Source organism: Acomys russatus, chromosome 17 (genome assembly GCF_903995435.1).
Source record: "Acomys russatus chromosome 17, mAcoRus1.1, whole genome shotgun sequence".
NCBI lineage: Eukaryota > Metazoa > Chordata > Mammalia > Rodentia > Muridae > Acomys > Acomys russatus.
Genome location: NC_067153.1, coordinates 38,047,280 through 38,072,376, shown reverse-complemented (window position 1 = coordinate 38,072,376; position 25,097 = coordinate 38,047,280). Strand labels below are relative to the sequence as shown.

The window sequence follows — 25,097 nt, the reverse complement described above, 5'->3', positions numbered from 1 at the left end:
GCTCTATCAACCATGAGATGGGCTGAACCGAATAAAGATCCTGTACCCGGGCCAGTCCTAACCACTTCTGACATGCCCAGAGCCTACAGGGCAGGGAAGTACCAGCCCTTGGTACCCATCTTTGCCTCTGCAGACTCCAAATTACCCTCACCTCCAGTGAGCTCACTGATAAGGTGGCCACGTTCTCATTCTTGGTCCCAACACCTGAACTGGGTCCTGGGTGGGCCGCAGGCTCCCCTGTGTCCCCCAGGCTGGGAGGTGCAGGCTCCAGGGTGGGTGGTGGGGGTAGGGGCTGCTGGGGTGGAGGGGGTGGTGGAGGTGGAGGTGGGGGAGGCTGGACAGGGGGAATCTCAGGGGGTGCACCACCTGGGGGCTCACGGGCAGGTGGGCTGCGGGTGGGGAAGCTGGCGTCAGGCGCCATGCTAAGGTGGATGAGGCGAGTTTGGGGCATCTGGTCAATGTTGATGCTGTATTTGGGTTCCTCCTTGGGTTTGGGCCGGAGTGTGGCCGTGGCCGTGGGCAGGATCACGTAGCTCGTGTCCAGAGCCTTCTCCTGGGCCCGGCTCAGCTCTGAGTCCAGTTTCTTGAAGATGTCCCCATCGCCAATAAAAGAGGACTTGGGGGCCTTGTCCTTTTTGAGGGTGAGTGAGTGGTTGGGGAAGTCAGGCAGTGGCCCACCAGGGTAGCGGGGTGAGCCGTGCAGGTGCAGCTTGGACACGTTAGCCGGCAGGCTGTTGAAGGTGGTGGGTGGGCCCTTGGCCAGTTTCAGCTTCTCCTCTTCTGGCAGTGATGGCCGCTTGAAGGTGCCTGTGATAGTGGCTGTGCGGCAGGCTGCAATGTCTTTGTTCAGTACTAATGGGGGGCATCGGAAAAAGACAGCAGATAGGAAGAGGGGGTCAGAGTGGTGAGGGTGGTATGTAGCAGCAGGGCCTCAGCTTAGGCAACACTGCTGCCACCCTGGCCTCTGCCCACACCAGCCACTCCAGACCCACTTGGATAGCCAAAGTTCCTTTGCCTTTTCTAATGAGGCTGGCCTGCGGGGCATCTCTGTCTGCCTCCCAAGACAACTAAAGATTACCACTCACGTGGCCTACCATGGCAAGTCGGAAAGGCAAGTGAGGGTGCCCTCTGCTGGAAGCACAGGACAAGGTACCTCCAGGTGCAAAGAATAGTCTCTTCTAAGGAGCGCTCCCGCCCCCTAGCCCCCCGCCCTAGTATTTCTGGTCCACACAAGCCCTTGCAGGAGGGTGTGCGTGGCCTATGCACATTAGCCCCAAGGACCATGAGACCTAGCACATGAGCCCAACACCTTTGAAGAACCCCCCTGCCTTGACTGCCCCTGAGCCCTGATAAAGTCCCTTTTCCTGAAGTTTCCCCTCTGCCACCTCTCTTGGGTTAACCATCTCAGGTTGTCCAGCATCTGGCCTGAGTGCTGGCTCACCATACATCTCACTTGCCCATCAACCCCACTGGCCAGGAGAGTACTAGACTAGCACTGCCTCAAGGCCACGGTCATCCACACTGCTCCTCCTGGGTGCTCTCTCCAGGTGCATCCCCTCCTTAGGAAGCCTGGGCCAGGTCTGCATACTGCCAGTTCTGGTCACACCTAGCCCACCAAGCCTTGGGGACCACCAGCAACTCTTATCATTTTACCAACGGTGGTCACCCACAACATTATAGCTTCCCAGGCCAAAGGTCTCTCACCCTCCCAGCTCACCTCCAATGACAACCTTTGGCTCCTCCATACTATCACCCAGTATGGTGGTTTGAATAAGAGTGACCCACATAAGCTCACAGATTTGAATTCTTAGTCTTCAGGGAGTGATATTATTTGAAAATGACTAGGAGGTGTGGTCTTGGAGGAAGTACATCACTAGGGATAGGCTTTGAGGTTTCATAAGTCCATCCAAGGCCCAAGGTCTCTTTGCCTATGGACCATAAGGTAGCAGTAGCAGTGCCTGCTTGCATGCCGCAAAGCTCCCCACCATGATGATGAACTAAGACAGAAACTAAGCAAGCTCCCGACTAATGCTTTCTTTCTAAGAGCTGCCTTGGTCATAGTGTCTCTTCACAGCAACAATACAGTGCCTAAGACACTTGGCATTGTCTTCCAGCCATCCACCAACACCCCAGCAGTGGCCTAGCCATCTTTCCTATCAATTTGTATGCCCCTCTCCAAGGGTCAATATCATCTCAAGGACCTCCTTGGCCTGCTCACATTCCAACTTTTCCAAGCAGGGACTCTGCTCCACCATGGACATCATCCACAGACACCCACGGTGTGGCCACCAGCCACATTCAGCCCACAGCACCAAGTGCTCTATGCAGTACAGCTGGGCACAGGGTCATCTCTTGGGTAGGCTGTGGCACTGGATCCTTGAAGACCAAGGAAGGATCTTGCTGCCCCATCCCAAAGTCACCTCATCTAGGAATCCCACCCAGGAAGCAGTTGACATTCTCCACTTGGGAACCAGATGGAGCAAAGCCAGATGTCCCCTCCACAGCCAGAGATGGTCTGCCATGGCCCTAGCCCTTGGCCCACATGGAACACGGGGGAGGCACTGAGTCCCCTCTTGACTTTGTGTCCAGGAAGCTCAGCGTTAGCTGAGCACCACAGTAGCAGTTCCTGACCCCTTGTTTTCTTCCTGCCCACACAGAGGTTCCCCCAGTTCTCAAAGTGCAGCCTGCCCTTCCCCTACCCCAGGTTAACAATGAAGGAACGAAGACAACACAGAAGGTGGGTGCTTGAGGGAGGGCAGGCAGGAGGCAGGTGACAGTGAGTGTCCACGCAGAGGCAAGAGCAGGGTGAGTCTCACACAGAACTAGCCCATCTGCTCTGCCCTATGAGGGGAGAGAGGAGAGACAGACAGGTGAAGGGGTACCAAAGATGGTCCCAGCCCAGCATGGGCTCCACAACAGGCCCTTGAGGAGAAGGGGGCCCGGGCTGGGCCATGAGGTGGCAGGTGTGGGATGGGGACAGGTAAGGCACACGGATGCTGGGAGTAAAGAAAGAAGCAGATAGGCCAACTGGCCACCATGGCTCTCACCTGTCAGGCGCTCACCTGATCTACAGGCCAGATCCACATCCTTCTCAAAGTCGGTCTGCAAGACAGAGACCGAGGGCAAGATGAAGGCAGGGCTAGGAGCAGGTGGGGCTGCAAGCTGCAGGCTGGTAGGATGGGGGCCACCAAAGCCACACCCACACCTCAGAGGTCACAGATATGCTGATATTGTCACCAAGAACCCCAGCCCACGTTATTAGTCCATGGGCCACATGGTATGGCCATGCATCTTTACGCTTGTCTGTGCAAGCATGGGTGTGTCTGTCAGCATTCACATGCATGTGTGAGCTCTGTCTCTGTGTGTTTGTGGTGCTTCTGCCTCTGTGAATGCAGAGGAGCATACTGTGTGAGCATGAACATATATGTTGAGAGGAGCACTGTATGGCTCACACATGAGTCAGTTTACATGTATGCATTTACATGAAGGAGCATATGCACATCTCCATGCATGTGTTTGTGTCTGTCTGCGTGGGCGTGCGGCCAACCATGCGTGCTGTCCCTTCAAGGCATCATGGAGCAGCCGGCTTCTGCCCCTCTGGCCATGCTCCCCCAAAGCCATGCAGCCACGAGGGCTTCCAGAGCCTCTGCCATTCCATCCAAGACAGACAGCAGGGGACAGACACAGACCTGGGCCAGCACCAGCCTCCCCTAGAGCAGAGACATGGTCCCCCCTGCATCTCTGAGGACAGCAGCTGGGGAGGCCAGAGTGGTGACCCAGGACCACCTTAGGAGCTTGGGTCTACAAGACCCATCCAGAGGCCACAGGGCTCCAGGGGAATCAGTCTGGCCTTTAATCTCAAACTGGAGGTCTTTCCCTGAAATGCAGGAGCCAAGATGCTGGGAAGGTGGCCGTCTTCCCCTGAGGTCAGAGGTCGGGCCAGGAGAAACATCAAGAGGAGGGAAACAGTGTCCCCAGATGACAAAGTACCCGTCCAGCTGACACTTGTTCCCTCTAGATGGTGGCACTGAGGCCTAGAGGGTTGGCCCTGTGTAGACACCACCCGGAGATGCTCCCTAGTGCCTCACCCCTAGGGGTGCTAAACACTTGGGACAACATATGGGTGATGCCAGAGGGGCCAGAGGCTGGCCAACAGAGCCAGAGCTCTGCTGAGAGGCTACTGTGCCTAGGTCCCATAGTTGAAGCAATCTGCATGAGTTAACTCACAGTTGGCTTGTGCACAGTCTGGAAGGGCCAGCTTTAAGGGAGGCAAGAACGCACACCAGCCCCCACCCAACTCACCAACAGCCTGTCCCAGCTCAAAACCCTCGATCAAGGAGTTCAACTTGGCCTCAGTTTCCCCAACTACAAACCGAGGTCAGAATTCATCTAATAGGGTTGCCAGGGCACAGCAGAACTCTGGGAACAGGGAGGACCTAGAGGTCCCTCGTGGGACATCTTATGTCTCCAGGCGATCAGTCCTACCATGAGCTGAGCGTGGCCATTCTGGAAGGAGCCCCCTGAGTCCCCGTTGCCCTCCTCTTGGCGGTCTACTACACGGCACTTCACAGCATCCTGGACCTGAAGGAGGGAAAGCACGTCAGCAGGGAGCCACGGCCCTACACAGCACCTCGGCAAGAAGCCTCCTGGTAGCACAGTAGCACTCCTCGTGCTAGGAGGAGAAAGGATGTAAGGTGAGGACGTTCGGAGCTCCTGATGCCGAGAAGGAGCTGTAGACCCTGCTGGCTGGAGGCCACTGTTAAGAACATTAGCCTGAAGCAGTCACCTAGCTGCAGCCTGCACCCCCAAAAACCTATACCGACTGCAGGTGATGAGTCTGATCCTTGCGGCAGGCTGTATGGGCAAGGCTAAGGCCGGCATAAATCTTGGCAAGTAGAACCAAGAGAAGCGGCCGATCACCCAGAATAATCAGCGTGAGGAAGGACACGAATCAAACATTATCCTAAAGCCCAGCCTCTGAAGACAGCAGTGAAGTGCTGGGCATGCTTCGAGAGCCACACACAAGGGCTGCTGCTGACTTCGCATGCTCACTGTGTGCGCCCTTTCGCTGTTGGTCCGTCTCAGCTTCCTGACCTCAAGGCTTTCTGCAGGTTCTACTCCTAGGGCCAGATCTTAGTGGGATGTTCTGCTATTCTGCGGACATCCATCCTGCTACCTTCCTGGAGCTGCCTACTTTGAGCCAGCTGGTCCTGCAGACCCCTCCTTCCGGCTGATCTTGCAATCTTTCTTCCTATTTTATATGCTGGGCAGGGGAAGCCTCACTCTCCCTGGCTGAGCTCTGAAATTGCTGTTCCGGAGTTAGGAATGCTCAAGGGAGGAGCAGAGAGCAAGAGTGTGACTTCAGAGTATTTCAGTAGCCTTAGAGGCCAGACTTCACCTGCCTGCGGGATGAAAGTCATGGTACCTGGGGGAGGGGCTTTCGAGGATTGTTGGTGAGGTGCTTTAGGTGGCCAGGGCAAGCAGACTCAGAGTCTCTTCTCTCCCTGTGAGCCTCCAGTGGTGCTTGGTGGCTTCTCACAGTAGCTTCCCAGAGCTAAGTGGCACAAGACTAGCACAGGGAGGCAGACAGGGGTGGCGGGAGGTATCTTTGTGGGGACATTTTTGCAACTTCAGGCAGCCCTCTTTCTGTGCTCCTCCAGCAGCATCTGGATGCCTCACTGCCCTGCTGGCCTGGCCTCTTCTGTCACCTGAGGTTCCCTACCCTGATTCCGTGGCTACAATGGATTATGTCTTCTTCATACCTGCTGCCTTTAAAGTCCCTGGGCAGCATTCTAGGAGGTTCTGAAGACAATGGAGGCAGCAGGCTCTAGGCCCTACCCATGCCCTGGCTCCATCTGGGGCAGAAGTTGGTCTACTGAGGTAAGATACACTTCTATCCACAAGGCAGCCTCTCTGAGGCCACGACAGCCGGTTAGTCTCATTACTGCCCCCTGCTGGTGGCCATCAGGACATAGTTAGATAGGAACCTCATGTTCTCATCTTCCAAAAGGTTCAGAAAATACTTGAAGCATCTAGAGCCGCCTCTCCGACTCTGCCCTGTCAGCTGCAGACGTCCCATAGCTGATGAGGTAGGTATCCTGGGAAATAAGCTATCTTCCAAAAGGGGGTCATTCCTAACAACCCTGGCTACATGCTGGGCACAAGTCCACCTTGAGGGACACAGGTGGACCCTAGGCCCAGGACGCCCACCTCTCTGCGCAGGATGCAGTGCACCATCACGATGACGAAGCCCTCCAGTGAGTCAAAGACAGCAAAGAGGATCTGGAAGAGGGCGGAGCGGCGGTCGGTGACGGCAAGCACGGCAGACATCCAGGTCAACGCCAGCAGCGGCAGCACCACGCAGGAGCTCCACAGGGAGGCCCTGGGGATGGAGGGCATCAGGGCGGCCCCATGGGCACGCCAGCTCTCCTGAGGACGCCCCTTTCCCCCATCCCCATGCCTGAGGGCTTGGAAGGGACCCAGCAAAATAGAAGAGCTCTTTGGGAGAAAATTTGGGCCCTGTCCAGGAGGTAACAGAAGGGAGACAGACAGGAAGGGCAGCGGGACAGGAGAGATGCACGGAGCAAGGCAGCCCGACTCCATCTTCCAGGCCCTGAGCCCTGGGCCCAGAGATTCAGGGCCCCAACTGCAATACAAGATGGCTGTGAGGGACAGGAGTCAGGCAAGATACTGAGAGAAGGAGAGAGAGAAACTGTGAGGGAGAGACAGGACAGACAGTGGACAGTTGGACAAGGCCAGAGGGTCAAAGGAGAGACCAAGACAGACAGAACAGACAAGAAGGGTGTTCTTCCTCTTCGGAGGCTGCAGGTACCCTCCCAAGGCTCAGCGCCGTCCTGTGGCCCCGACCTGAGCCACCCCTGCCTTCAGCCCTAGGTCTCTTCTTGGAACAACTGGCTGGCACAGGGAGTCTAGCAGCCCAACCTCGGTACCTGGCCTGCACGCCTGCCTCCAAGCTTGTCTCTATGCTAAGGTGCCAACATGGTGCTGCCTTAAGGCTGGGGGATATGTGAGTGCTTAAGAATTGTACCTTGACACCAACCTCAACACTGCTATGGCTCCCAGGAGCCACTGTGGCCTGTCTGTAGCCCTTGTCATTGCCAGGAGACAGGGTCATTTTTCCCTTCTCCCTTGGGTGGGTGGGTGGGGTTATCCTGCTGCCCCTCCCAAAGATGGGAGAAGGGGACTCAGGGCTGATGGGAGAGGCTAGAGGATCTGAGGGCCCAGTTAGGCAGAGGATCCCCCAAACTCCCACCAAACCAAAGAGTACAGCCCTGGCAAGGGTCCTATGTGGGGTCTGGCCTTGCAAGGACACAGCCATCCTCAACACCTCCCTGGCCTCTGAGGCCATGTAGCTGGCTACTGTAGCCCTTTACTGGGGCCTCTTCCAGGCCTACCTTTGTGCCTTCTGTAGCCATGCTATGCTGACCCCAGGGACCTTCTTACCTCCAGCCACAGCTATCACCACTTGGTGAGCATAGCCTTCTGTAGCCAGGACACTCAGGACTGGCTCTCTTAGCCCTGCTCGGCTCACCTTCCCCACCTCAGGCCCAAGCCAGGAATGAACTTGATGACCCACCCTTCCCTCAGTGCCCTGAAATATGGGCTCCTAAACTGTACCTCATATAGGCCCCCGCTTCCAGTCAGCTATACAATCCATCAACCCCTCCTTAGATGGGGACCCATGTGAGGCACAAAGCCCCAGGTCCTGGGTCCTTGCTGACCCCACCCTGACTTCTGGACCAAGGATGGAGTAGAGCGCTACCCCCCCACACACAGTGCCAGCTACTCGGCCTCCCTCTGCTGTGGCTACAGAAGCCAGCAACACCCCCACCCCACCTCCGGCTGTGAGCTCATCTGTCCCTGAAGCTAGAACAGGACAATGGCAGGCTGGCCCACCAGTAAATTACTTCCTGTCACCGGCAGAACATTCTCGGGGCTCTAGATTTGTTCCCACCACCACAGCTCTGGGCCCAGTGACGTCTCCCCTCTACTTCAAAACAGACATTCTTTGAGCCAGGACATCACCCACGTCTGGCGTAAGAACAGAGCTCCCCATCAGCAGAAACCCCTTGGCTTCCCCCAAGGGCAGATCTGCCATTTCTCTATCTCCTCCAGGCCACCAGTTTCCAAATCACTTCCCCAGGAGCCCTGAGGAAGAAGAGGCACAAGCTCCCCAGGGACTCAGATATCCCAGGCAGAAGAGCTCCGCTGAGGCCTGGGTATTATGATCTCTAGCAGCTGTCTGACCTTTGGAACCCTGACCCCTCAGTTGGTTGGCTCAGGCTGGACCTCAGTTCTTCTGCATTCTACCCAGAAAGACTGCTGATCCAAAAGCTGGCACTGGGGCTCCCAGCAGTGTGGGCCAGCATGGGAGCAGGCTACTCTACTTGGTTGGGTCCTAAGCCATGCATATCTCCTCACCTACTCAGTCAGTCTAATATCTGTCTGAGGCACCAAGAGTCCTGGGTTCCAATGTCTGCTCAAGAGGGTTAGTGTGTGTGTGTGTGTGCGCGCGCGTGCATGCGCGCGCTATTGTTATTGCTATGACCTGAAGGAGGCAGGGGCCTGGACAAGATGACCTTTTGGGTTGGACTTTCTATGTTGAACTCCACTCACCCAAAACACAGCTATGTTGTCACAGCCAAGTCAGGGGATCAATACCCCTTGGGCTTAGTACCCTGTTCCCATAGTTGTATCTTCCTGAGTACCCACACAGACACACAGCACATACACCCGCAGAGTATAACACATTTCAGTTATATATGCATCTATACACATTTGCCCACACCCAGTTACATTCTTACAGCTATATGTTTATAGGTACATATCACACACACACACACACACAGCCTGCTCACCATTCATTTGTTTACAAGTTCACACTTGCATACTTTTTCCTTATGTCTGCACATACCAATCATTCTTACTGTTATGTGCAGCAAGCACACTGTCCATATACCCAGCCACTCTCACATATAGAACCTCAATGCACACCTGCATACTATAAGCATACCCACTCCCACACATAGGTACCATCCCTATGCACACTGGCACATATATACTGTATACATATCCAACCACTCTTACATATGAGCAGTGCAAACAGGCTCATACTCTCCTAAACACTCATATATACACACTCATATGGATCCAGCTGCTACCCACTTGTCTTGTGGAGATGGGGGTTGAGGGCCAGGCTATGGGACAGCATTGTTGAGGGGACTTGGGGAACATCAGGAAGCAGTGCAAGCGTACCCCAACTGTCCCTGGATTCAGTCCCATTCTACTTAGCTGACCCACTCCTTGCCTCCCAAGTGTCTTATATGCTGCATAGCAAGCACGTCTTGAACCGGGAAAGACAAGCCTGCAGGCAGAGGGTGGGTGAGAGGGCAGAGCTGCCTTGGAAACCCAGAGGGGACTGCAGAAGTGAAAGAAATGAAAGAAAAACATAAAAACAAATAAATGTGAGTCAGGAGAGAGCAGAGCCAATGCAGGGCTGCTCCAAGGTGGTGACAAGGCACTAACATGGCATTACTGGTAGCGTCGGAGGTGGCTTCGGCCGCAGAGAGGACTCCGCACTCAGCACACGTGAGGGCACGCCCGTGGGGGGGCGAGGGCAGCTGACTGCAAGTGAAATCAAAGGCTGAAACAAAAGCAAACAGGTTCCCTCGAAACCGCGAGGCAAGGAGCAGAGACGGCAGCCTGAGGCTCTCAGACATCTAAGGGACCCAAGCCTAGGGCAGGGAGTAGGATGGACAGGGCCATAGCTGCCGGCATCTGCTGGCTGACAGCACGCCTCAGCCTCCATGTGTGAGAACAGCGAGATCTGCAGAGGCTATCCTTCCTCCTCCCCACATAGGCACACTAGATGTTGTCACATGGGCTGACCTCAGAAGGAGATCAGAAATAGACAGGCTGCGCTGCATGGGAGCCCTGCCCATGCGTGTCCGAGGATGTGTGAGGATGCTATGCATGCACACAGAGTGGGTAGGTGCCTCCCCTTGTAGGCATTGGCCCAGGCCACCCATACCTGGGGTCTGATTCTAGCTCCCCCAGCTTTCTCCATTTCCTAAACACTCTGTTTGCTCTGATATGAGGGGATACAGACATGGAAGCTTGCCCTGTGGCTATCCTAAGAGCAAATCAAGCAGGTCACTGTTAGAGAGTCCAGGGAGACCTCCACACCTACAATGCCAGCCATACTTAAACCTACATGTGTGTGGGGGGGGGGCTTGGACTCTGATGTTGGCCCACTGTTCTGGAGCTGACAGCTAAGAACTCAGGCCCAAGCCCTCCGACACAAAGGTACTCTCAGCACAGTGACAGAGCACCCTAGCCCACTCAAGAGTTCTAACAGGGCCAGAGCCCACCAGGCACCCAGGGAAGTCACTGGGCAGAGAAGGAGGAGCCAGAAAAAGAGAGACAGTGAGAGACAGAGAAAGACACCAAGCAAGACAGGCACAGGGGGGAGGGGCAGGGGCAGGACCCCCACAAAGACACCAGCACACCAGCTGCAGGATTGTAGAAGGCTGGACAGGGAGGACTCTGGGCAGGGCAAGGCTACCACCCCAGTTTCCTGTGACACCCCCCTCCTGCATGTCCCTGAGGCTGAGGCGACAGTGACCCCCATGTCATCCCTCACTCCCAGGACAAGCCACAAAGTAGGTGCCTGAGCAATGTGGGAGGAGCCCTGTTCCATCTGTCCCTAGCTGTCCTCCAGTGATGAAGGCACCAGATAGGCAAGGCCTCTTGTGGAATTCAGGGAACAGGAAGAGGCGCTCCCAGCCTTGGGCCTGGGGTGCCCTCCCACCATCCTGAGCCCAGCAGAGGGACTCTCTTTGAGAAATGAACATTACTGTTTCTGAAGATTCTGCAGGATCCCACCTTGTTACAGGTCAGATAGAGAAACTGAGGCACAGAGCAAGGCAGAGAGCGAGGGGGAAAAAAAGCCTTTGTACTCTCTGCCCCAGTTTCCCAACCTGCTTTAGGACACCTGAATTTTCAGATTGGATTTGGGACTTAATAGTGGGTGGGCTCTGGGTCTTTCCAGCCAAGAAGGGCAAGGTGCCAGGGCCACAGGGCCTACCCTGCCCGCTCCTTCAGCTTCTTGTCCGTGATGCCGTCCTTGGACACGAGCTTGTTGAACACCAGGATCCCGATCACCATGTTCACCTGCCGGGCAGAGGCAGGAGTGGGCCAGAGCCCATGGGTGCCCAGATCAGCAGCGGCCATGCCCAGAATGTCCACAGTCCTCCAATTCAGACCCTAGTGCTGGCCAGGCGGATCCATCCAGAGCCCTGTCCTCAATGTGCCCCACACCACCAGCACCACTCCCCTGGCTCCTGATGATGGTGAGCCCAGGGCCAATGATGGCTTCACCAGCTGACACCAGGCACGCCTTGTTCCTGATCTCCTCCAACTCCTCAACCCCACTAACAATTTCCATTGGGTACCTTCTGGGGGCTTCTTAGGGCCTCAGGCGCATCTTCCAAGTGACTAACCAATTTACTACTTAAGATAAGAATCATTCCTAAACCCGCTGCCAGAGCCTCCATGCCCTGGGGACCCTGGCACCTCGCCTCTCTTTGGTTGTCTCTGCCAGGGTGTGGGGCAAGAAGTAAGGTCTTGCTCAGATCTCACTTCTCACCTCCACTTTGAGAGAATTCCTGAGGGCCTCTAAGCAATTCTCTTTTTGTAGAAAGGCTGCCAGACCCCCAAGGCCTTGGCCTGGCCCTAAGGGGCAAAGGTCAAGGTGGAGAGATGCTCTGGACTCTTGTGCCAGGGACCAGGCCCAGAGGCCCAGGGGCTGACAGTTTCCATGGCTCTGCATAGTCAGGATTCCACACACAGGGCTCTGCTTCCTGGTATAGCCCTGCCTCAAAGCTCGCTGACCACACAGCTGGGCTGCAGGTATTCTAGGCTTGGCTATGCTCCTGCAACAGGCTCTGCTTGGCTGTCGTGAGATGAGTGGTCAGGGCACAGGACCCTATGATGCAGCCGCTGGAGCCTGCTCTTAAAGGACACTGTCTAGCTGGCCCGGCAGCTACCCTCAGAGGCACTGACCAGTTATATCCACCTGGCCTTCCGTTTGGGTGCCTTTGAGGAACAAGGAGCAGGAATTCTGGCCGCCACCCAACTGTCTCTACCCACCTACACACTCACCCCAGACTCGCTACTCACACTCTGAAGGGTCGGTTACTCAACTGTGCCACTGGTTACTCCTGTGCCACCTGCCTACCGTACTGACTTGAGCCAAGCTCCCTGACCACCCCTCCCCCACAGAAAGGAAGATGGGAGGCAAGGACTAGAGAGAGACAGCATCTACTCCCATGCTGAGCCACGCCAGTCCTGGCTCTGGGCCAGTCCCCAGCTATAGTTTGGACTGCTTTCCAAGTGGGCATGCCAACCAAAGGACCAGGAAAAAGCAAGGTCCCTCTGACACCACAAAACCAGCAGCCTCAGCTCTTGGCACTCTGGGTGCTGACAGCTGTGGTGGACATGCATGACCTGAGCCAAGTCTGCTCCAACCCTGCAGCTTCAGCTGTCCATCTGTCCATCTGTCCCCACCTCCCCGTTACTCACCAAGCCTGCAAAGGCCTCCTGGCAGGTTCATAATCAATGTCCAATACCCAGGCAAGCCATGCTCATGGAGATAAGAGGATGACAAATGCACCACACTGAGTGACTGGAGTCAGGGGAGGGAGCTGCCACTGCTGCTAACCAGATCCCCATAGGCCAGCCAAGGGGCAGGTAAGGACCCAGGGGTCCTGGGGGGGGGCGGGTAGAGGAGGAGAGGGGCTGGGTAAGTACCAGCACAACTGCAGCCGCTGGTCCCACGAAGGCATACAGAAGTCCCCCCTCCAGGGAGAGCCAGCAGCTGGGGAAAAAACAAGCTGTCAGTACTCAGCCCCATGCCCAGGGAGAGTAGGCCACCAGTGTGTCAGGAAAGAAGAGTGTGAACTGGGTGGCCATGAAAAGAATAGGGAGATTTACACACACATTGAGGTGGGTGGCAACGCAGCCACTGTCACCTCTACTTACAAGTGGAGGTGTGGCCCAGTGCAGAGAATAGGGGCATGCCTCCTAAGAAGCCCTTCGTCCTCTGCGAGGAGCGGGGGCATTTCTGACTCTTCCCGCAGACTCTCTAGCAGACCCTGCTTGGCTTGAGGTTCCTGGCCTAGGTCACTAGCCTTATGCTCACTTGCCTAGATCTTCACAGCCCATCCCACCATCAGCCCCTGGACACCATCCATGACACCAATAAGAGCTCAAACCCGTAGAGCGGTGCTTCTCAACTTTCCTCGTGCTACGACCCTTCAACACATGCTCCTCATGCTGTGGTGACCCCCCCCCCAAAGCACAAAAAAAAGTGTGTTGCTACTTCACAACTGTAAATTTTGCTACTGTTATGAATCATAATGTAAACTTCTAATATGCAGGATATCTGATATGTGACCCTGGTGTAAGGATTGTTCAACATCCCCCCAGGGGGTTGAGACCCACAGATTGAGGCCCACGGCCATACAGGCTATTTAACACACTGCACACTTGCCCCCAGCTGTGGCCCAGGGCATTCTAACCGATGCTGCTCAACACACTCCTCTTCGTTGTTCAGGATCCCACCAGTGTCTCCAACATGGCTCAGATACAAGGGCTCCACAGCCCTACCACCCCCTTCCTGGGGCTTCAGAGGAAGACAGGTTTCCTCCGACCCCCACACCCTGCTGGTTTTAGCCACCCAGCTCCCAACTAGTGCAAGCCAACCCCTCAGGCCTCCGTCCCCCTTTCTAGCCCCATCCTGAGTCTGGGGTCCTGCCTCTGCCTCCTATGGAGCCCACACTGCTTTAGGCCAGCTGTTGAGGCCCCAGGGGCTTCATCTGTGAAACTGACTTATCCCTATCCTGTCCACGGGGAAGGTGCCTCTGCTGTCCTCTGGGTTACCCTCAACATTTGCACATGGAGATGATGACTCCAGAGGCTCACGGCCATCAGGGTCACCCACTGAGGAGGCAGGAAGCTCTGAAGGCTCTGGGCTTTCTTCTCATCTCCCTGACCACAGGCTAGACAGGGCCTAACGGCCTGATGGCCCTCCCTCCTAAGCCTGGTGATACAATGCCAGTGAGGTGGGGCACCTCTTGGGTCTGCAGAACAGTAGTCTGTCCCCGCCTTCCCGACTCACTAGTTCATGGTGCTGTACCCCTTGGCCTTGGTGAATCCCACGGAAATGGCCACCACCAGTGCAGGGAGCCCTAGAAGAGGACCAGAAGAAAGGGGGATCAGTTCTGAAATCCCTTCCCACCTTGCTCGAGGGACAGGATGCATGAGGGGATCCCCAAATGAGGGCAGTACTACAAGGAAGAGGTGCACAGGGGCAGGATGCCGAGGGCTAGGAGAATGCTGCAGAACTGCAGATCAGAGGGCGAGACGTGGCCTGCTACCAGCCAGCCTTATAGAAAGAGGGTGAGGGTATCATTTTTAGAGCACGCGTCCAAAGTCTGTGGAAGATACAGTATATTGTTACTGTCATCTGAATGCTAATGGGGCTGTTCGGGCTGCGTTTTCCTTATAAAGGAATGGAAGCTCAAAGGGGGAAGCCAGGGTGACAAATGGAGACTCTAGTAGTGGTAGGAACAAGCAGAGGGCCGGGACAAGAACGTCAAGAATAGAGATAGCCCATCGTCTTACCCAGGCTGCCCATCCCCTGAGGCTCTGCTTACCTCAACCCACTGCACACCAGCTGTGTGCCCTCATTCCCAGCCACTCACCCCAGCCTACTGCCCACCCTCACTCCCAGCTGCTGATTTATAGCACAACAGCCTTAGCTGCAGTCCACCCTCACCTCCCGACCTCAGCTGCCCTGCTCACCCCAGCCCAGGCAGAGAAAGCGCTTGCGGACGAGCCGGCTCCGGAGGCGGCCAGTCACGGCCATGTAGGACTGCCAGGCCTCGGTGAGCACCCAGCAGAAGGAGGACAGGAAGAAGAAGTGCAGGAAGGCAGCCACCAGCGTGCACACAACCTAGGCAGGCAGGGGCCAAGGGGACTGGGCAAGGTGCTCAATGGCTCTCACCCATCACATATGTGCATGTGGCAACAGATGAGAAAAACCTAGCACCCAATGACTTTGACACCAGCCTGGCAAGGAGCAACCTGGTCCTCACCCTGAGATGGACCACCGAAGCCCAAAGCCTGGGATGGATGCTCATCTTTCTCCCCCAGCTGTGAGCAAAATGGGCCCAGCAGCACACTGAGAAGCTCCAGTCCACTCTATCCTTCAGCGGGGCTGAACCTGAGGCCCAGGGGTCGGGGGGAAACCACACTGTAAGACCCGCATCAAGTCACAGGCAATCCCGCTGTGACTGTGACTTTCTGCCATGGAATACAGCAGCGTCTGGGGCTAGGACCTTCTCTCTGTCTCCAACACACTAGGGTGGCCCATGAAGACCCGCCTCCCAAAGCCTAGCCTCTGGGTTTACATTTGGCAAGACAGAGAAGGAGCGAGGAAGGGGTCCTAGGGAAAGGCGAACGGAGGGTCCCCACACCGAGCTTCCCAGAAAAGACAAGGCTATGCAGGGCAGGACAGGAGGCTGCCTACCTTGTTGCGGGTCTGAGTCTGCCCGATGAGGATGAGAGCATTAGAGGAGATGATGGACAGGCAGAAGTTGATGAGGATGACGGACCGCTCTGAGCGAATGTACCTGTGAGAGGGGTCAGGGCCTGAGGTCAGCACCTAACAAGGTCATGTGGCCTGCCCAAGAACCAGAGCTCCGTTTCCTCCCTGAACATACTGCCTGTATCCTTACCATCATCACCATCGCCAGCACCACCATCATTATCATCACTACCCCCATCACTACCACCATCACCACCACTGTTACCACCCCAATCACCACCATCATCTCCACCACCACTACCATAACCATCACCCATCATAACCCTCATCACCACCACTCCCATCAGCACTACCACGGTTGCCATTATTACCGCCAACACCATCATCACCACAGCACTGCCACCGCCACTACAATCAACCCCACTACTGTCATCAACACCACCACCATCATCACTGTGGATATCATAGCCATGGCCACCATCACTGCCATCATCATCATCAATCATCGTCACCATGAACCACCACCATGAGACCCACCCGTAGAGAGCAGAGGGCCCTCAGCTAAGCCTTGGGACTTGACGTGCTTCACATCGGCATGGCCCTTATTTCATTTGTCCCTGACTCTCTAACTGCTATCAGAACAGTCCCTGTCTGCAGCTCATGGGGGCACAGTGGTGCCGGCGATGCTCGATGAGAAAGGTGCTTTAGAACACCAAGTCGCCTCCTCTCCAGGTTAGAGTTGAACTCAGCCTCTGAGCTCCGGGATCCAGATGCTCTGAGACCCTGAGTGGCTGGTGAGAGGGAATCTTATGGAAAACATTCTGGATGTCCTGCCTTTGGGAAGAACACAGAGGGCACGTGATGCTCGAAGCTGCGTGGACTGTCCCTCTTCCAGTAGTCACATCGATCTCCTGCTGCCTGACTGCAGGCAGTGACTGGGCACATCAGTTTCCATTATTGGCTGCCACCACACGGGGTAGAGACTGGAACAGCCAGTCACAGGGGTCAGCCATCACACGAGGAGCCCCTAGAATAGCTCTGTGTACAATGACCTTGAACATACCTCAATATAAACTACTGGGTGTGGCTGGATGCTGGTGAGCAGGGAGAAGGACACCCTACTGGCATATGCCCATGGTTACATATACCTACTGGCAGGGGCATGTACAGAGACACATCTGTGACCCGAGTGGACTCCTAATGCTTTAGTCTAAAGATCACTCACAATGCAAGCCTTCCATGCCTACATTTGCCTGGGATTTAGCCTCCGCGTGGGCAGATAGGGCCTCAGTGGACATGAGGGTCCCTGCTGATCCTCGTGGCCTTGGGATCCTGGGGCAGGAAAAGTTATTCCTGACCCCAGGGAGTTTGCAGGTCCACATATGAGAGCACACAGGAATTCTGGGTAGCCACAGGAACCCAAATAAGCAAAGGATAACTGTTCTATGTGTCCAGCTGGGGCCTGGGCTCAGAACTGGTGTCTGTCAAAGGATGTAGTCAGGTGACAGTAGGCTTGAGGACCTGTATATTCAACATGTCCCCCATTCTGCTCTGTGACCACCCCCACCCCCTGAAGAGACACAGCAATCAGAAACCTAGAATGGAAACGGAGGCATCGTGGGGCAAAAGGGTCATCATGGTCCAGAGTAGATGGTACGAGGGAGAGAAAGGGAGGGCTGGGTCTCTGGATTCTGGAGCAGGAACCTACCTCCACACAGACACGTAGATGATGACCAGCATGAGTAGGGTGAGGGAAGACACGCCACAGCCCACGATGAGCGTCACAGATGGCACGGTCACCTTATCCATGGTCTGGGGAGCGGGAGGAAACAAGGAGTGAGACATGACCCATGGCAAGTGAACAGAGGTCTGGCCAAGGCCCCATGTAGCCCCAGGAGTCTTGTGCCCTTCCAGGCCAGTTCTCTGTCTTTCTCTGCTGTGAAGTCCCTAAGGGCAGGTTTTTTTGTCCCTTGTTGAGGACAAACCCTCACCAGTAGAATGACAGTTACAGGCCATGCCTGACAATACTCTTCACCTCCTTCATGTCACAGCCCCCCAACTCCAGGAGGGTTCACCCCATATCACAGGTATGGTGAGGGAGGCACAAACTCAGCCTTGCCCCCACAGTCATCTCCTGGGCTGTGACTCTGCACTGCCAGGGCCCCAGGATAGTGTCCACTCCCAACTCCCACTATATCTAATTGGGCAGCCAGCCAACACTCCTAACTCCATGGCTACCCACCCCAAAATGAAAAGAGACCTAAGGTGGCCTAACTAGGCTCTACCCACAGGGTGACACAGACTCTGTGTGTGTGTGTGTGTGTGTGTGTGTGTGTGTGTGTGTGTGTGTGTGTGTGTGTACCCCTAGCATAAGCAGGCAGACCTGTGCTCTGGCCCTAACACCAAGCCTGCTCTTCATGCATGCTGGGTACCTATGCTCCAACCAAACCTACTCTGGAAAAAGGCTCAACTCCTGCTATATGAAGCAGCAGGCTCCTATAATTACCCTAGGCCTCTGAGCCTTGCAGGTGACCTGGGTGGCCATCCCTGTGTCTCTGCAACCACGAAAGTCTCTAGCCATAATTGCAAAGGGCAAGTGGCGACATCACTGCATCTCCTACAATGAAGTGCTAGGCATCGTTCCCCAGGCATGGGCCCCTCTAGGGTCACAGCCCTATCAGACTTTTCCTTTACCAGTGAAGAACCTGGGTCCAAGCTGAGAGGAGGCCAGGTAACATGGACAGGTGGGGGTTATGGCCAGCAAATATTCCAAGGCTCTGGGAAAGTCACAGTCAATTGAGCAAGTGGCTCACACCCATGCCATGACTGACTCCACTTTCGACCTCTATGGCCATCTGCCTTGTCTGCCCTCATTATATCTGGCAGCCGCCAGACACCCCAGCCCATTGGCTTCTCCCCATTGGCTCAGGGTCATTCAAGAAAGCCTTAGCTCTGCGTGCTCTGGGGGCTGGGGGACAGCAGTAATCTATGAAACAGGAGTTTCAAGAGAATGCTAGGCCTTATTAGGAGGGTCAGACTGGAGACCCCCAAGGACAAGAAACAGGCCCCAAATCCTAGGGGAGGAGACAGGACCAGGCTGGCCCACTGTGGGAGATCAGCTCCAGTGCCAAGCTCAGCATGCCCCAGGGCCTTTGCACAGGCTGCTCCCATCACCCATCACTGCCCCTCTGACCTTTATATGTCTGGCTCTTCCCTCAGCTAAGAAGTTACCACCTTCTGGAGACCATCAGAACATTCCATCTGAACCAGCCTCTGGTTCTCTGCCTGTCTCTTTCCCTCAAGCACTCTGAGAAGTGATCTCCCAACTCACCAACGGCCTGCCTTGGTTGCGCTTTACGCAGTTGCTGCTGATGTGTACAACATAAATTTCCCCCACTGAGTCTCCACACATTACCTCCTAGAGAGTAGCTTCTATCCCGCAATGCCAGATCCCTCCTGTTCCTTTCCTGCTTTATCTACAGCTCCTAAGTGCCCACAACTTAAACACATCTCGGAGACTAACACCCAACTCCATCACACGTACCCCCATCAACCCTCACCAACAACACATACTAAGTCTTGGTCCCAGTCATGTTCCCGCTCTGCATCTTGATCTGGAGCACATTCTGAGTACCGATACCAGCTAAACATTGATCCTTGTCATAGGCTGAGCTCTGGCCACAGTCACATAACTGAGTCCTGACCCTGGTCACAAGTTGAATTCTCACCAATGCACACACTAAGCCCTGATTCTGGTCACAGGCTGAGCCACAATCCTGGCCATACAAAGAGCCCTGATCCTGGTTACACTCTTGAGCCCTGGTCCTGCCACTCCTGGGCCCTGACCCTACTCATACACCTGCCCTCGTCCTGGTTACATGCTGATCCCTGATCCTGGTGACACACTGAGGCCTGACTCAAGTTGCATGCTGATATCAAGCCTAGTAACACACACACACACACACACACACACACACACACACACACACACACACACACATACACATACACGGCTATGGCCTGGTCCACTACCGGCTATGTCTGAGGCATGTCCCAGAAGCAATGACACCAGCGGCTGGCCTCACATTCTGTTTACTATGGCCAGGCTGTGTTGGGCACCATAAACACACCGCCTAGTCCATCCACACAGCTCAGGCAGGTGGTACATCCCACTCACAGGTGTGACTCAGAGCAGTTACTCACCTCCCGCAGCCGCAGCCCAGCAGCAGCTGCGCCCACACCCTGGCTCGCGGCCAGCTCCCAGCTCCTAGGTCTGTCTCCCTCATAGCTTGCCTTGACCAGTTTGCAACCCCAGCTTTGGGTGCCACACACTCTACCTCCACCCCAGGCCCTTTAGACAAGAGTCCCCTGAGTCAATGTGTCTGGTATAGCATCTCTGCCTGTGCTGAGGCAGCTTCCAACTATCTGATCCAGCCCTGTCAGCCAGGGAGACGAACACCTGTCTCTCTCTTCGGCCACCTAACTCAGCTGTGGCTACCTCTCTGCAGCTAGCCAGATTGTTCTTTGCTTGTTCCTGCTAGGGTCCCACGTCTCCCCTGCTGGTCTCTACTCTGTCTTTCCTTCCCTTGGTATGGAGCTGAGCCCTCCCTCTCACCCTGCCCACCTTTTCTCTCCTGTCCTGTACCCCTCCTCTCTCACAATCCCTACATCCCTGGGCGCTCTGTGCCTTTCTCACCTAAATGGGATGACTGTTACCCACTATCCCACGCTAGGCTAGGGAATGCCTGTGCACCCCCCAGTACCTCACTCCTAAATGCTGCCCAGGAGGAGGCTGCTGCCTGCTTCCAGGCACCCCCCCCCCCCCCCGCTGCCTCCCTGGAGGACACCACCAGGGTTTTCCTAAGGCCCCAGCCCTGGGCATTCAAATGTCAGCAGAGGCCAAGTAAAACAGTTAGGGGTCAAGAGCACCTTAATAGGAGCACTTTCTGGTCCCTCCCTCCCCGCCTCAGCATCTTAAGTGAGCTCTCACCTCTAGGGCAGCCAGTATGGGTAAGATAGGAGGGCAAGGTGGAAAGGAGAGAAAGAACAAAAGGGGTTCTGGTGGGAAGTAAGCAGATGCCACACCCACAGTGGTCACCCACCCCACCCCCCAATGCCTTGCTCTAGCTCCAAACTCAACACAGGCTGTTTTGGGGGAGTCCTGCAGTTAGGAAGGTCCGATGACTATCCTATCACACAAGCCGGGAGAAAGGCTCCAGGAGGTACCACCTGGCTCTGAACTTAAGCTTCAGCTGCCTTGTCTGGGCTACAGAGCGGGGGGGGGGGGGGGGGCTCTGAAATGACACCCTGCAGGGACACTGTTTAAGCCTCCAAGGTATCCATGGAGGCCTGCCACACAAAGCAGAGACAGGGCAGTCCACCTTCTCCTCCCCCTTCAGGGTGGCCTCATTCTCCTCATCCCAGGCTCTACCTGTGAATGCCCTGCACCCAAACCCTCTGCTCACTCCCACCATCGGGAGAATCACACCAGCTATGGCTGCTCCAGGGGTCCAGCTCATGGAGAACAGTGCTGCACCCTAAGAGCAAAGGGCCTCCTCCCTTTTCCAAGGGAGGCTGAGACCCTAAGAGACAGAAGGCCAACCCCGGGATAATGCTGTGTATAAGGAGCAAGCCCATTAGTCCAGTTTACAGTCTCCTACAGCCTGATCTTGGGCTGGGAGAAAGGAAGGGGGGCCCACCTTCTGCCATTTGCCCTGTTCTGGTCCTGCTTCCCTGTCCTAAGGTACAGCAGCACAGGAGCCCAGGCTAGACCTATGTTGCCCAGGTCAGCCTCTAGAAGCCCTGAAACGGACACGCAGTGACCATCTACCCAGAAGCTACATCTTGTAGGGACTTTCCAGGGTGGCCCCAGCCACTGCCTTTGTCTCATCCACAGACCTGCCAACATAGGCAGTCCCACTCAAGGATCTGCCCAGTTGGAGAGCACAGGGGGCCCAGACTCACCACAGGACCCAGGGCTGGCCCTTCTTGGCCTCAGTTTTCCATGACTGCTAAGGAGAAGTTTGGTAGCAACTGCTGAGATCCCTCTGCTTCTGACACCCCACCCCACCCCACCCCACCCCATGAGACCTCCTTGCTTTCCAGAGACTAAGGGGGTGGCCAAGTATCTACGTGGAGTTTGGGCTCTTAGAAGGACAAGATCTGTCTGCCCACATTGTTGTTGACAGCCAAATCCTCTCCTCAGAGTCCTCCATTCCAGCCCCAGGCACCTTCCACAAGAGAGCTGGGCTGGGCTGGGGGCCAGAGCTCAGACCCTGGCTCCTTCCCTTCTTGGGCCAGTCTGGCCCAGGAACTCTACAGTTCCAGCCCCTACCCCCACTCTCCTGGCCTTCCTTTGCCTAGAGGACAGGAAAGCCCACCAGTCTAGAGGGCTGGGCCAGCACCCAGAGCCCCAGGCAGCAAGCTGGCCTGAGATGCAGTCACCATAGAAACCAGCAGCCCCCACAAGAATCACAGGAACAAAAAAAAAAGGAGGCCCCTGAGACCGTGGGGCCTGTCTAGGGACTTGGGCCAGGCCCAGAAGCCTCAGCCACCCCCAGAACCCTGCCTGGGGACACAGCCACCTCCGCAGCCCAAGCTCCACTGGGGCGGGGGCAGGCAGGAGCGCTGTGAAAAGGAGCTCCTCTTCCCCTGTTCTCTGGCAAGCCAAGCGAAGGGGTCCCCAGGCTCGCCTCCCCAGTCCCAGTTCTAAGGTCTCCAAGGCCCCAGGCCTCCAAGAGAGTGGAGACAGGACCCACCTGGCAGTCACTTCCTGGGGGTCTCTAAACTCCACAGTGCCGCCACCAGCCTCCCACTCACCCTTTCCAGGACTTCAGTGGGACACTGTGACTGCCGGGCTCTGGGACCCCTTGGGGGCCCAGTCGGGCCCTGCGCCTCCCGCCCACCCGCGCTCTCGTCCCCGCCCGCGTCCCGCGCCCCGAGCCCCCCGCCGCCCGGGTCTCACCGCGTCGGCGCTGAGCTGGGCTAAGATGGCGAAGGTGGAGAGCCGGTCACACAGGCAGCGCGTCCGGAGGGCGTCGAGGGGCACCGTGCGGCAGCCGCGCCACGACCAGGGCCCGAGCTGCGGGGGGGCGGAGGAGGAGGGTCTGCGGGCGGCGGGACGGGAGACAGCGTCAGCGGCGGCGCGCGGGCCCCGCGCCCGCCCGGCCCGGCCCGGCCCGCACCTGCGCCCGCCGCGCGACCGCCCCGCCGCCAGGACCCGCCGCCCCGGCGCCCATGGCCGCGCTCTGCACCGCCCGCCGCGCGCTGGAGACGCGGAGCGCGGCCCGCGGGAGCGCGGGCCGCGGGAGCGGCGGGAGGGAGGCGGGAGCTGGCCCGGGGCCCGGCCGCCCCGCCCGTCAGCTTGCCGGGCCGCGAGCCCGCGCGAGCCCGAGGCCATGGCGCGGGAGCGCGCGAGGGGCTGCCCAGGAGTACCCCAGCCCCACAGCCCAGGGCCTTTCCGAGCTGGTGACCTTGGGATGGCTCCATTCCCCGCGGCCGCGTGGCCGCATCCTCTAGGCTAGGCTGTGCCAGGGTATCTGCGGCTCCAAGTCCCAGACTAGCACAGCCCTCCCTGCAGGGAGCTGGCCAGCAGCTGGAAACTTCCCTCTGCGTGCTGACCCTGGCCCCTCCTGCTGCCTCCGCTGGCCCTATTTTAGTTAAGCAAAAGTGCTAGCTATGTTCTGAGTGCACCAGGGTATGAACTATTCCAGCAAATACCCACTCCTCCCCTTTTTTACCCCCACACCCCATGAGGCCTACCAGGCAGCTCTCTGAACACAAAGTTGCCAGCTTCCATCCTTCACCCTCTGGCCTTGGGACTGAGCTTGCCTGGCAGGAAATGCCAGAGGGCACCTTTCTGGGACTCAGTTCTGTTCCTGTCCCAGAAGCACCCCAGGATTTGGGCTTACAAGCATCCCCAGGTGGGAGTGGTCTCATAAACCCAAGACCAGGAAGGCTTCACCCCTTCCCAGGTCAAGGCTTTGGGGGGGGGGGGCAGCCAGAGGTCCTCTCTGTGCACCCAGGAAGCCTCCAAGATGTAGCTTCAATGTTCAACCAGAATGGTGGTCTCTTCCAGGCCACCTCCACGGTGCCAGTGAAGACTGTAAAGTCCACAGACAAGAATGGGCCTGCCTGTCTGTCTACACTGTAGGTGGGTTCTTTGGCTGCTTTCCCTGGTGGCATTGGAGATCTTCCTGTGCACAGCACTGACCAAACACATAGCTCTGACTGCACATATATATTGAAAACAGAAAGACTAGGCAGACACCTAGGTTTCACCAATACCTCAGCTGCTTCCTAGAAGCACAGTTACTTTCAGCCCCTTGCCTCAGTTTTCTTGTCTCTAAAGAGGGAGTGGACCCTAACCCAGCACAGGGCTGTAAAACTGTGTTTGGCTGAAACGCATGCTGGCAGCCAACAGCAGCTCCAGCTGTCAGGAGCCTGAGCCCTCCCTTAACTCCTAGTGACTCCTTCCTTCCTTCCTCCTCTTCTCAGAGCCCAGTGAGTCAGGCCCAGGGAAACAGGACCCGTAGCATCTGTATCTCCCTCAGGGTCCCTCTGCCCCTCAAAAAGAATTACCCCACAGAAGCCTGACTTAGGCTAGGGACTAGTGTGGGGGCCGCAGCATTACTCTGAGCTGTGCAAACGAACTCCTCTCCGTCCCCTATGCTCACTCTGAGGTGCAGTACAAGTCAAGCTACCAGGTCCCTGGCCCATGAATGCCAGGCTTTGAGGCCCATGGTTCTACCCAAGTGCCCTCTTTTTCCACAGAAAGAGAAAGACTACAACGTGGACACAGGCTAAGGAAAGGCCCTCCTCTTGCATGATCTTTGCCTCTGAGCCCTGAGCCCCTGTTCCATCAGAACTTTGCAGATCCCCAGAGGTCAGCCACAGTACCAACTCCGGGGAACCAAGAAGACTGCTACTCAAATAGCCTTTCCCCAAGCCAGCTGCCCTGCGTACCCAGCACTATGCATCCCTGATTATGGCCCAGGACAAAAACACATCTTCCTCACTAAAGAAGAACACAGGTCCTACTGGGAAGGGGACAGGGAAGGGAATGTGGGTTCCCCAAAAGCTCCTTGCTCTGAACAGTACCCCAGATTCTGCCCCGTCCACACAAACTTCCCAAGCTCACCCTTGTGTGCCAGACATGCCTCTGGCTACCTCTCTCCATACCCACCCTTCAGGTCGGGAGCCACGGAGTCCTGGTTGACTGTGCCCTCTCTCAAGTTTAGGGATGGCATAGGGACAGTCCCATGCCGCTGACACTGAAGGCCAGCACAGACTGACAAATGTCATGAGCATGCACTTTCCAAGAAAGCCCTGTGTGCTGGGCCAGCATGCCACCACTGGCCTGTCCATGTTGTTGGCCAAGTGGCAGCTCTTTAGAACAGGACATTGAGCTCTCAGCTATCCTACCTGCCTGCCTGTTGCTGGAAAGACTTCAGGGGACAGCACCCTG

The 25,097-nt window shown here is 56.3% G+C and overlaps 1 protein-coding gene across 2 annotated transcripts in view; it reads right to left on the bottom strand.

Moving 5' to 3' along the window:
• Adgrb1 (adhesion G protein-coupled receptor B1) overlaps positions 1–25,097 on the bottom strand; it is a 71,982-nt gene that overhangs the window by 1,964 nt on the left and 44,921 nt on the right. Inside the window, exons 18-28 of one of the 2 annotated variants that reach the window (XM_051159720.1) lie at positions 22,596–22,737; positions 17,340–17,443; positions 15,614–15,716; positions 14,887–15,037; positions 14,201–14,270; positions 12,832–12,898; positions 11,108–11,193; positions 6,211–6,382; positions 4,486–4,581; positions 3,063–3,102; positions 152–852 (exon numbers count right to left, since the gene is read on the bottom strand). In XM_051159720.1, coding sequence (XP_051015677.1) covers positions 152–852; positions 3,063–3,102; positions 4,486–4,581; positions 6,211–6,382; positions 11,108–11,193; positions 12,832–12,898; positions 14,201–14,270; positions 14,887–15,037; positions 15,614–15,716; positions 17,340–17,443; positions 22,596–22,737 — 1,732 coding nt within the window. Of the gene's footprint in view, positions 1–151; positions 853–3,047; positions 3,103–4,485; positions 4,582–6,210; positions 6,383–11,107; positions 11,194–12,831; positions 12,899–14,200; positions 14,271–14,886; positions 15,038–15,613; positions 15,717–17,339; positions 17,444–22,595; positions 22,738–25,097 lie in introns of both variants that reach the window. The other variant, XM_051159719.1, reaches the window with a different exon arrangement.